This window comes from Xyrauchen texanus, chromosome 20 (genome assembly GCF_025860055.1).
Source record: "Xyrauchen texanus isolate HMW12.3.18 chromosome 20, RBS_HiC_50CHRs, whole genome shotgun sequence".
NCBI classification, from domain to species: Eukaryota; Metazoa; Chordata; class Actinopteri; order Cypriniformes; family Catostomidae; genus Xyrauchen; species Xyrauchen texanus.
In genome coordinates this window covers 26,956,610-26,970,188 of record NC_068295.1, presented here as the reverse complement: position 1 = coordinate 26,970,188, position 13,579 = coordinate 26,956,610, and the positions used below count along the sequence as shown (strand labels likewise).

General features: G+C 35.6%; 1 protein-coding gene across 1 annotated transcript; it reads right to left on the bottom strand.

Moving 5' to 3' along the window:
* Positions 1-343: 343 nt before the first annotated feature.
* Positions 344-3,147, bottom strand: six2a (SIX homeobox 2a). Its single transcript, XM_052151014.1, has 2 exons — positions 2,282-3,147; positions 344-1,182 (listed from the first exon to the last, which is right to left on the bottom strand). Exons 1-2 carry the CDS (start codon positions 2,839-2,841, stop codon positions 873-875), a joined length of 870 nt encoding a protein of 289 aa, XP_052006974.1. The 5' UTR covers positions 2,842-3,147; the 3' UTR covers positions 344-872.
* Between the last annotated feature and the right edge of the window lie 10,432 nt (positions 3,148-13,579).

Here is a 13,579-nt window from a genome sequence, read left to right as displayed (position 1 = left end):
GAAATTCAGGCATAAAAGAAGCAGTATCTAGAAAAGTAATGTAGTGCTATGGTGTGCAATGGTCAAATACTTTATGACTAATCACATGACCTCTAATAACTTCCAAATTCTTGCATTTGCTGCTATAATTCAATGATGTCCAAGAGCATAATCTGAAGCTCAAATCAATAGCTTTCTAAAACTGTTCTATTTTTTTATAGGCCAACATTATTTTCCTTTACAGTTGTAAATAGTGTCGCACACGATCAAATCTGTACACCTGCACAACAAACCATTACACAATATTCACAACAAAACCATTCATACCATTTTTCTTTGCTTACTAAATGTACCTTATTTTTATTGTAAAGGGTATAGGAAACTATGATGGGTTGGAGTTTGTAGTTTATTATTGATCCCAAGTTAACATACAGTCGCTTTCCAAAATTAAAATACAATTTAAGATGAAAACATATGCTCTATAATCGCTCAAAAACATGTTGGCAGTAAAAACATTTCATAAAACGAAATCCCATTAAAATTAAAGTATGTATGGCCTTTTTAAAGAAAATGTAAACAACCAGAATATGCGACTGGGGCGCATGGATCAACTGCAATCTAAATAAAAGCAATATCAAATAATATTGATATCAACAATTAAGACGTTTATTAGCATGTTTATTATCATTAGACCATGGCATTACATTCTAGAAAAATACCTCTCTCAAGTCTCCATATCTGCTTTGCAAGTAGGCCAGCCGACAAACAACCACTTTCTGAAACTCTCAGTACATTCCTGGTCGCAATTGGCGTTTTCATCGTGTTATACGTGTGTGGAGATGCTTCACGCTAATCGTCCATGTACAAGCGTCCTTTTGAAAGGGTCCATTTGTTTAAGAGCCAAGGTCGACCAGGTTTGATGACATAGGGTTCAGTATAGTGTCGTGTAATGTGTGGTGATGGTGATGCACGGAATCTGCACTAGGCACCGGGATGGCGCTGGGACCAGGTGGAGGTACGAGGCCGTGAATGGACTGCAGCCCGGAGTTTGACGTGAGGAGCAAGCCCGGGCTTGACGAGGTGTGATCTGGTGTACCAGACGGCGTTTTGTCGTCGTCTGAACTTCCTAAAATAGTCTTATTTCCATTCATGGAAGACGTCAATGGGTTGTGACTGTTTGTGTTCGAGTTCTCGTTATTTTCCCTGTGAAAAGGATCATTTAGGGTTAGACACATCAGGCAACTTGATCCAAACTACTTTACTAAAACAATGTAATAAAGGGTAACCAATATAACTACATTAATATTGAAACTTAAAAGACCACTCGCACAACAGTTACGATAACAACAGTTAAATAATAATAACAATAAAAACCATGTCTGCAACTGCTGAATAAATATAGATTTAATTAATATATATAGGCTATTATTAATATAATATATAATACGGGTTTACGACTTTTTTCTCTCATTACAATATAAAACAATCATTGTTGCTGTGTTTGTTTCATGTTTAATGACTACTGTTTTGTAGGCGTCAAAATATTCAATTATAATCACTTTTTTAAGAAATAATTAAAACTTATAACAAAGTCATGTCAGTATTAAGCTAGAAAATATGGTATTCTTCTACTTTACACAAAATCAAGAGCAAAAATAGTAAAGATGTGTGCCTGTACATTTGAAACTATATTAAATAGTACGATTTATTTAATTCTTATTAAGTGATGATATTAACATTTTATAATAAAGAAAGTCACATGTAATATATTAGCGCGTTAATCCCATGCATGATTTATGTAGGCCTAATTATGTATTAATATGGATTGGAATGAAACAGCATGGATTAAAATTAAGACAATATCACTGACAACATTACTTACAGATTCCCAATCACAACATGTCAAGTAAATGTTCTTTCATAAAATATTAATTAAGACTAAAGTTTCGGAAATTGTAAGAGCTATATGGTTTACACACTGTGGTTTCAGTTTGACTACCTCGCCTGCAGGTGAAACAAGACACCCGTTTAGAAAGTCATTTCCAACTACAGAGATTCTAAACAAGAATTTATTTTTATATTAATGCCCAATTGAATACACCAGTACAAAGTCGACGAGCCTCCATACTAATTAACATTTAATTTTTTTCTGAAGTTTGATCTATCTATCCATCTAGTGCATTTTCTGTGTGGGGCTTTGTTCCACTCACTTAATACATATTACTCGACTGTATTTAATGAACGCATTTCAAATCCCTTTTAACAGATAATAGAATGTACAGTTATTATCGATGATTCTTACCTTTCTTTAGCCTCCGCTGCTCGGTCGCGTTGACGTCTGTTTTTAAACCAGTTACTGACTTGCGTTGTTGTAAGCCCTGTTGCCTCTGCTAGTTCCCTCTTCTCCCGCGGGGACGGGTATGGGTTATGGGTGTACCATTCCCGAAGCACGCTCCTGCTCTTTTCTTTAAAGCAGTAACTTGTCTCCTCTCCGTCCCAAATGGACCGGGGTAGCGGAAACTTTCTTCGGACGCGGTACTTCCCAACTGCCCCAAGAGGGCGGCCCCGGAGCTTCTCTGCCTCGATGTAATGCGCTTTGAGCCACAGCTGCTGCAGTTTCGGGTGGTTGTGCGGTGAGAACTGGTGGCTCTCGAGAATCTTATAAAGCTCTCTGAAATTTGCCCTATGAAAAGCGACCACGGCTTTTGCTTTGAGCACACTCTCGTTCTTGTGGAGATGTTCGCAGGCCGGCAGAGACCACAAGAAACGGCCGAGACGTTCAATGTTGCCACCCTGCTGAAGTACCTCGCAGACGCACGCCACTTGCTCTTGCGTAAAGCCGAACGTTGGAAGCATAGACATGGTTTCTCAAGAATAAACGGCCACTCTTTTATTTATTTATTTATTTAAGTCTAATTTAACGATATCGACAACAGTTCTTCAGAATATTCAAAGTAGACCCTTGAGAGACAATTTTTTTAAACGTCTTCCTGCGATGACAAAATCAAATCCCACTCCGGGCGAAGAGAGGCACAAAACCTTAGATCCGTTCAAGCATACATAATACACTGTATATCCATCTAAAGCTCACGAGAGAAAGTTGTTCCTCCTGCGCGAGTCGCTCACCACCTCTTCTATGTCGTTTCAACATAACGCACTCCCGAAGAAGGACCTCGCTCGTTTGTTTTAATAATATTATTCTAAGCTGGCTAGAAAAGCGATTGTGTGAACGGTGATTGGTTGGTTATCTGACCCGGGGATGGTGAGGATAAGACAATAGTTTTAGTCAAATTATTTACCATGGTTACGCTGTCATTCAAGGTAACCCGATATGCTTTGAGGTGGCTCCTTGGACCGGCCGACTGATTATTCCCTTCATTTAGAGCCCGCCCACCGACTTCAAAATATATCCTCTATTTTCTCTGTATTTTACATTTTTTACAGTTTGACAGACACTTCTAGCAACCAAAGAACGCTGCTCTGTGAGGTAGTGAGGTAGCAGCAGTTGAGGCGTGAGCGCCAGAGCAAAAAGGCGCAGCAGACGCTCTCCAAATCAAAGACCTGGAGTGTGAGTGGCCATAAACAGTTAATCCGCACTGCCTATGCAAACTTTTAACAACTTGCTGATTAGACCAAAAATATGTAAACGTTTGGGAAACTCTCAAAAACAGGATTCTCTCACATTTCGCAGCAAATTAGGCTATTATTGGTGATGCCACTATAGCACAAGTAACAAGTAAATCCCATTTGACATATTGGTAAACATGTTTGCACAAGCACATTTAGCATACCTTTCTTTTCTGTTTTCTTTCGTCTTCTTTTTTGAAACTCATTTGACATGTAATCGGCCAGTTGTCCTGTTAGGCATTGAGCAGTTGTGGAGGATAAACGAGGGTGTATGTGTCTACATGCGCACACGCCTCGAACTCAGGCATAAGAAGTGAAACAGGGTTGGAGGGCGTTTTTAAGTTGTTTGGAGGTTTTAAGAGATACACAGAATGAACTATACCACAAGTAAGGGATATGAAACACTGCGATGGACGTTTTGCTGCCGGTAAGACAACACATTGAGTCACTGAAAATGCTGTTGATGAAAGTTCCTCGAAACAACAGCAAACATATTTTCATCCTATCTAAAAGTTTTACATTTCTGTACAAGGTAGCTTGTATACTTATTCTGACAATTATATTTAAAGGAGTAAAGCAGCGCCGACATTTAATAGCTCTAAAAAAAAGCGTCTGAGGCGCATCTTTTGATGCTCATTGCGCACACTATTATTGGCGTATCATCAATCACTGTCTCTTTCAGCTCGTCTGAGCAATTAGACTGAACTGTAACTCAACGTGTACAGTGTCATAGAAACAAGGTTCTGCTTTCATCTAGGACACTCTCTGATTACAACCGAATGACACTCGAGACCACAAGAAAGTAGAGAAAAATCACATGTGAAATAGAAGGGGCGAAAATAAATAGCTGACGCTGTTGTGACATGCCAGCCTTGTTAAAAGGGCGAGAGAAAGTTGCTTAAAGTCTGGTGTCTCTGTAGTTTTTAGATAACCTTGTACTGGAGCAATGAAGGCCTGTGATGTGGTTTGCTGGTAAGAGACTTTTAAAATCTGTTTTATTCAAAACGCTGTGCAAAAGTTATGACCATGGACAGATTATATCCTAAATCCACTGAATAATTTGAATACAAACAAGTCATTTAATATAAAATATCACAGGCTTCTATTTGACTGTGCTATTTAAAAATGTTCCTTAATATGGTAGGACTATGCAAGCGGAATGCTACATTTTCGTTAACAGACGAAAATATCAAATAAAACAAGGGATCAATGTTTTTAAAGAGATTTTATGTGATCAGCATCTATTCGAAGTTTAACGTGTTAATGATTATTATTATTGTTATTATTATTATTACTATTACTATTATATTGATCGACGTGTTTGTTGCTTAATACTATATTGTACAATTACCAACACTGCAGGAAATATTTCTAATGAGCGTCAGATCGATCCTATAATGTCCAAGCAATCTAATGCCAATCTCGGAGTCAGAACATGACTTTTGAAATAAGGCTATGTATGGCGCCTTAAAGTTTTTTTCTCCTTCATTGATTATTTATGTGGAGCATTCCTTTGAGATTTGTGATTTAAACTAAATCAACCAGTATTGATTTGGTGGTTTGTTGATGGTATGAGATTTATATGATTTGATTAAACAATATGAAACACTGTGACTATAAGAGCCAAAGGCTATAGTAGGCCTATAGGCCTGACCTAATTCTGTTATAATAACAACAAATCGCCTGTATTTTACCAATCTTTTCAAGAATAGCATTACTATATCAATGCAGTGAAACACTTGAAAACAGAAAATCAGAGGGGTGTGTGGGACTTTTTCGGTGGTGACGGTGGGGGTGATCAATGACAAGAGCCAAATCAAGGTACACGTCTCGCCTTGACACTGTTTGTAAACAGCTTGTTTCCACGGATCATTTTGATCAGAGCTTCGTTGGACCTATAGTGCTCTTCTGCGTGGTGATTATTACAATGCTGATGAATGGGGATCGCGTTTCGTCTAATAGCCGCCCCTTGTTTTGACAACCTCCCACAGCTAACCGGAGAGCGCGCAGGCGCGACCTCCACTAATTGGACTGATTATTGCAAGATGTTTTTTCCTCTCTCGAAAGCGCAGGGTGGCGGCAGTACACGGCTGCTCCGTGGCTTGCCCCACAAGACCCGATGAGTTACATTCTTTAAGACATGTCATGTTAAGCGGGGAGAGAACGTTTGGTGTCAATGTGCGGTTTGATGGAAGAAGAAAAAAAGGCACATATCCTAATTAAATACTGAAATGCCACAACTTTTCCACGTGAATCGATAACTAGTGAATCGATAACAAGTAGCTAATAAATAATCAAATAAAATAAATCTAAAGACTGTGAAAAGTGCTATCAATCAGGATAAATAATATTATCCTAGATAAATATTTGCTCACGAGGGCAAAACACCCTAAATAACTAGCTTTAAATGAGCTGCTACAAATTTAAATGTCCTAAAAAATTAAACCCTCCAAAGTTAATGTAAACTTGTTTTAATTTCGACATACTATGCTACTATATGAATCCCAGTATGATGTGCGTGCCTTAAAAAAGAAGCGAGAGAGAGAGAGAGAGAGAGAGAGAGAGAGAGAGAGAGAGAGAGAGAGAGAGAGAGAGAGAGAGAGAGAGAGAGAGAGAGAGAGAGAGAGAGGTTGGAGACCGTGTAAACCCGTATCTGTAGCTTAATTAATTTCACAAATGTGTCTCTGTCTGCTTTATGCAAGCACACTTCTTGGGAATTAAGTACTTTCTATTATGACCTGAAACTATTAGATATGGGTCTGTTTATTGCTGCACAACTTATGGCATGCATGACTTTCGCCCTCCCAGGACACTGGTGTCGCGCATGACTTGTTACAAGTGTGCTTGTCTGCGCCGTGTCTGTTAATTCGCAATGACAAAAGCAGTATTCTAATAAAGAAAAGAGCAGTGAAATGTGATTATGTTGAAAAAATAAAATAAAAATTAAATCAAGGAACTAAAATATAAAAATGCAAAGGTAAATTGGAAATATTTGGCATGTAGTTCAAGAGAAAAATCAAGAAAATGTCAAACAAGGTCATTTAAATTATGCAATTTGTCTGAAATTGTAGGATAACAGCCTACAATATATATATACTATATATAGAAAAAACTAGTAATGGTCAGTAACTTCTTGACATCATGTAAAATATATCTGATGTTAAGAATTTGTTGTTAAGGTGGCAGACACACACACACACATGCACGTGTGTGTGTGTGTGTGTGTGTGTGTGTGTGTGTGTGTGTGTGTGTGTGTGTGTGTATGTGTGAGCGTGTATTTATCACTTTGTGGGGACCAAATGTCCCCATAAGGATAGTAAAACCCGAAATTTTTGACCTTGTGGGGACATTTTGTCGGTCCCCATGAGGAAAACAGCTTATAAATCATACTAAATTATGTTTTTTGAAAATGTAAAAATGCAGAATGTTTTCTGTGAGGGTTAGGTTTAGGGGATAGAATATAAAGTTTGTACAGTATAAAAACCATTATGTCTATGGAAAGTCCCCATAAAACATGGAAACACAACGTGTGTGTGTGTGTGTGTGTGTGTGTGTGTGTGTGTGTGTGTGTGTGTGGCTACAATTGAAAAAAATACTATTTTAGTCTATTGTCTGTTTTAGAATTTTTAGGAAACGTAAAAAAATATTTGTAATTTTGTTTAATATTGCAAAATTAGTACAAAAACATACTTGTGGTCAAACTATTAGGTTATGCACAAATATCACTTCATTGTCTGCAGCCATTTTTATTGGCCTATTGGTATCTTGTATAAGATTGGTTTCAGTTTTAAACATATGATGTCACCTGGAACACACTGAGATATACCACATATGAAAGAACACACAAACAAACAAATACATAAATATTGTACTTATTGCTTAAGGTATTACAACTGTTCAAAAAACAGTGCTATTGTTGTTCTGGATCTAAATCAGACGTGTGTACAAGACATAGATACAGTTGTTGACCTATTCATCTATTTACTGGAAGGACTACTGTCACTCACCACTGTGATATACTATTACTCAAGAACATTTAACAGAAAGTTGTAAACCACCTTCTGTGGTTTACCACAGTTTACATTGGTGAATCTGTTAAAACACATACAACGTGTTGTCCCAAGGTAGAAGGTGGCAGGTGCCCAGATTGTAGTCCTGATTAGTGTGAGTAAACTTATGTGAAAGTATATCATCTTTTTATGTTGGTTATCTTTCAAAAATGTATTTTATTCCTTAAGGAAATGGAAGCTCAATGTGACGTGTGCTTTATGAAAGCAACCAGACATACTGTAGTGTTCAAAAAGTAATGTTAGATCACAATTTTCAGTAACTATAATAATTAGGTTTTGGAGATGTCTACTCTATTTGTAGAATTACTACAGCAAGGCAATATGAAACCACATATTGTAAAGATTACATAAAATAGTTTGAATTTTAGGTAGATGTGTGTACAAATGTTTACGTATTGCTAACAATACTTCACCATGATTTAATGCAGAGTCTCAGGGTATAGAAACACCTGTAAAATGCAAACGTGTGTGGTTGATATAATTTGTATTGTAGTACTGCATCACAATTGCATGGCACATAGCAGGCGTATACTCAGATTCATTTAGGCTATCTTTTACGAGTTTCATTGAAATATTAATGTTTATTTAGCATATTTTTCCTGTTGTACAAAAATGTAAGCATAGTACTATCTACGAAGTGAAATTACAGGATAATATTGTGATAAATTAAATGATGATATATATATATATATATATATATATATATATATATATATATATATATATATATATATATATATATATATATATATATGATTTATGTATTTTTATTGGGATGTATTAAATTGTGTTTTGAGTGGATTGGACCATTGAAAAGTAACTTATTGGTTGATTACATACAGTATGTTAAGAAAGGAGTTTTTTCCACTAAGAACCTTTTTTTATGTTTGAACATAACTGGTTTTGAAGAGTAGGAACATATGTTCACATAACTTGCCTTAGATATTTTTCTTGTTTCGCACTTCTCCAGGTCAGCATTACTTTCCATCAACACCAAGGTGACTGAAAGCAAGAAAGTTTTGATGGTTGGGCCGTTTTGCAATTGTAGACAAAATACAGCAGTGCAAGTATTTCAGACACATAATTATTTTTTCTTTCTGTGTTATGGCATTACTGTAGCCTACTATTACATTTTGTTATCTATAGTTTTCATTCTTTACATGCGGACAGCATACAGCGCAAGAAAATGACAGAGAGACATGTGTTGTGTCATAAGAATAGAGCCTTGTCTCAAGTGATTATCATTTTGATGCAGGCAATAAAGCATATTTAGCTTTAATGATTTGCAAAAACAAATTCTTAACATCAGACATATTTTACATGATGTCAATAATTTACTGACCAAATGCACCTTAATACTTTTTTTGATTATAAAACTAAAACTATTCAATCAATCAATATTTTTCAATAATGTGCATAATACATACAGCAATGTGTGCAACAACATGCATCATTTATTAAATCATAAAAAATATTTTAAGTAGAAGGCACGCTAAAATAACTTAAAAGTTACAAAGACAAATACAGCCTGTCTGAATAAACAAACAGGATTCATGATTTATGCCTAATTCAGTTTTCACAAGAACAACTTAAATTAAATCACATTTAGTTTTCATACGTATTTATTTTTGTGGAAGAATGAGCACAACAGTAAGTATGTGTGTGTGCTGATGTGCTCATTATCATGTGCTGGGGAGGGGCTGTCTTCATATGGACATTGTAATAAATGTAAATTTAATACAAATTGCTATAATACTGTGAATCCAGGCCACCCACACTCTCATGCACGTACAAATACACACAGAGCTGATGGATGGCTACATGTGTCCATTCCAAAGCAGAAAGTCAATCAATGATGTTGCATTCACTTACAGCTCAAAATGAATGTAAATGAAATGTTGCTTTTTAGTAGCTAATATCACAGTACATTTTTCTTTTTAATATTTTACAGCTTTTCGTCTAATAAGTATTTTTGACACATCCAGGCTCTCAGAGACTGATGAACAAAGTGAATAATATTTCACTAAATTGTACAGACAAAAGCCATATATTCTGCCTTCACGAGTCTCAATGTTTAACAGTTCCTAACATTACCATATGACATTCAGAAAGCAAAACTGGCACACATGATGGCACACAGACAACACAATGTGGTAATGTGATGAATTTAAACATGGCCTTATGGTCAATGCTGCTTTCATTTGAGCATAACAAAAAGACATATTTTATTGCCTGATCTGCAGCACATTGAGTGTGCTCTTGCTTTGTTAGTTATGTTACAAGAACAATCTAAAGGAAATTTTGTCAGTGGTTTTAATACAAATGTTTTTTTTTTTTAATGTGTATTTAAAATTAATTTAGAGAAAATTTACACAAGACCAAACTGATTCTACAAAATATTTGACAACTACAATGACAAAAATGTGCAATAACAAATGAGAAATGATATAGCTAAATAAATGTCGGAATTCGGAATTCAATTTTGATCAGATGGTTAATCAATCCATCCAATTAAAACTGCTAAATGATATAAAGGATCTAAATATTTCTGTTGGGACAGAGTAGACAGAATATTTATAAATTTCTGGATGATTATTCTAGACACTGAACCGTGTCTGAATGCAGTCATGCATTACTATGGACAGTAAAAGGATACTGTTCAGAAAAGAAACAACTCTGCCATCATATGCATGACTGTGTGTGTGTGTGTGTGTGTGTGTGTGTGTGTGTGTGTGTGTGTGTGTGTGTGTGTGTATGTAACAATGTGTGCGGCAGCTGGAGCAGAAGTTCGGACTGCAGAGCAGTCATAAGTAGTCACGCATTAAAGAGGACTTTACACCTACAGGTCAGGGCAGATAAAACACTTGGTGGCTATGAGAAGATGCAGAGTAAAAATGTGTCTGTGTAAGTTAGAGATGGCCACAGGGAGAGGAAACAGCCTCTACAGTTAAAATAGGCTGTATGATTATTTTTGTTATTCCTCCATTAGAACCAATTTTAAAACTCTGTTTATATAATTAGTGAACCTCCACAATACAGAGGCATTTCTGAAAAAGGATATACATCTGTGGTGATTAAGTGCAATAATAAGCCCTTTTCAAGTCTGTCACATTTATGGAAAGCATTCATATTGACATCATATTCCAGTTGCCAAAGTATACATTTTGAATGCAACTGGTTTGACAGTATACATTGTGGTTCTTGTAAAATTGCATAGAAAAGTAATAACTAACCTTTCATACTAAAGCAGCACTTTCCTCAGACTTAAGATAAAGCCTGAGGACAGATTATTTATGTTCCTGAATGAAGCTATGACAGAGTATCAACTGGAAGCATATAAAGAAATGAAAGGAGAGCATTTGGATATTTACTGTTGCCCAACGTGCTTATGGCTTCCTCCAGACCCCTGCCTGAGCCTCACCTGAGGGAGAGTGGAGCAGGGGTCAGGTTTGGTCTGAGGGCCAGCCGTGGCTCATGCTGAGGGAGAGACACTACACCTAAGCCATATTTAAATCAACAATAGTTGTCACCTTACAGTAACTCAGTCCAGACAAGTGCCTAAGCAGCTGTTTAGAAGCATCCTGTGAAAGGGAGGTGGGGGAAGGTTGGTCTGTACTGGTGGAGATGTACAGTTCTCAAGCTCAGTCTACACTCTAATTTGGTTTTGATATTTTTATTTGATATGTTGCCCAGTACAACATTTGAATGTTCCTCCTTATGTAGGCTAAGATATGTCCTTGGGTACTTCTGTTATAATGATGGCAAAGCTGCTTTTTTTTTAAACTTTACTAACAGAAACTTGCAATGTCAATACATTAATACATTCATTTTGTGATTTTAGAAGTAAAAACGGTCATTGGAGGGAGCTGTTGAATTAAAATAATAAATGTGATGTCAGTGTGGATGTTGTACATCTTGACTTTAGCAGGTTTTAGCATTTTTTAATTTATTAAAGAAAGTTAGATTATTATATTGAAGCTTATTAACGTTTTAAAATAATTTTAAGTCACCTTGAGCACACCTTGGAGGTTTGCTGAGGCCCTCTTTTGCTGAGGGAGAATGTTTTGATTCCAGTGCCTGTAATAAGAAACACTTAACAGAATTGTTGTGTCGGCAGATTACAAGGTATAACTAATACTGGTATCGACATAAGGATTTGTTGCGATAACAACCCATTGGCACAGTGGTTGACCTCTAATATAATGTGAACAACAAAATCACATGAGAAGTCAGCATGTTGTTTCCAAGAGTTCCAGAACCATATGACAAGCCACAGTATGCCGCCTCACTTAAGTGAGGATCTTCTATCCGATTAATTGGAAGGATTGGGGAGTAACGAAATACAAGTAACAGGAATACGTAATTAAAATACAAAATATAAGTAACTGTATTCCACTACAGTTACAGTTTAAATAATTGGTATTTAGCATACAGTTACATTCAAAAAGTATTTTGATTACTGAAGAGATTACTTTGCAATTTATTGTCATTTATTTCATTTAATATTTAATCGTTTCAGATGGAAAACATTTATACATATAAATGATGAGATCCAAAGTGCATTTGAACAGCAGTGAAACACTTTCTTATGATGTGTTACATTCATACGAGCAGACAGAGAAGTAAGTTTGAAGTAAGTTTGGAGCAGAAGAAATAGAAATAAACCATGTGTTAATTGTCCGCTTTATGCTAAGCTAAAATACTATTTCTAGCCATTGTACATGCACGTTACCAGACTCGATCATATTTTTTATCAAGAAAATTCACGTTAGATCATAATTTCTTTTTTCTAGTAAGACCATTGAAATTAGGGAAAAAAATTGTATTCTTGATAATAATTTTTGTATTGTTTTCCTGTAAAAATATAAAAAAAAAAACTCCTTACAACAAGATTAGTTATATTTATCTTTTTTTTTTAGAAACAATACTGCATAAGCTATTTAGGTTTTCAGATAATGTATTTTTAAAATGTGTATTTTGTGATACTGTACAGGCAGAGTTATTATAGTCAAAACAAGTTAAAAAAAAATCTACCATTGCTGAAGAAGTAATCCAAAGTATTTATAATACTTAACTGATCTTGAGTAATCTAACAGAATATGTTACAAATTATATTTTACAGCATGTATTCTGTAATCTGTAGTGGAATACATTTCAAAAGTAACCTCCCCAACCCTGTAAATTGGTAGATAGTTTTTTTTAAATAGATCTATAGAATGATGAAACATTTCTTAATCTTTCCCTACTATGGCAGTCATAGACATTGATGTTACAAGAGACCCAAAAGAAGCATAGTGTGCAACCAAAATCCCAATAATAACCAGAAAAATAAAGATTTGGTGCATAATGCTGGACTTTTAACTATAAACAATCCCAAAATACACAAATACACTAATGCTCTATATGTAAGTATTTACAAAATGAATATTTTTATAGCCTATATATATATTCACCAGATGAAGCGTTTTGTATATATATATACTGGATTTTTTACAATTTGTCTGGCCAACTTTATCATTCCCGGACATATTGGCATATATATATATATATATATATATATATATATATATATATATATATATATATATATATATATATACACACTAACAATTGTGGTGAGAAGAATAGCATCTTCAGTTTATAAAATATGCATTCCTCTTCACTGTATTACAGCCTGTACAGCTGGAAGCTGCTTCACAATTTGCTTCACAAGGCGCCCCTCCATTGACATTAAAGCTGGAAAATGGAGCCCAGAAGCACTTACCGCTTTGGCCACTTGGGGCAGTGTTTAGAATTTTCAGCCAGCACTGACCGATTTTAGCTAAAGTTAACCTACTGTTTCACTGTGAGATCAGTCTGGATGCAAATGATGAAACAGATGATATCCATTTTTTACTGATGAG

Coding starts and splice junctions, on each gene's coding strand:
- six2a (XM_052151014.1), bottom strand. CDS start 2,841: ATGTCTATGCTTCCAACGTTCGGCTTTACGCAAGAGCAAGTGGCGTGC. Junction 1,183..2,281: donor GCAGCGGAGGCTAAAGAAAG/GTAAGAATCATC, acceptor TCCTTTTCACAG/GGAAAATAACGAGAACTCGA.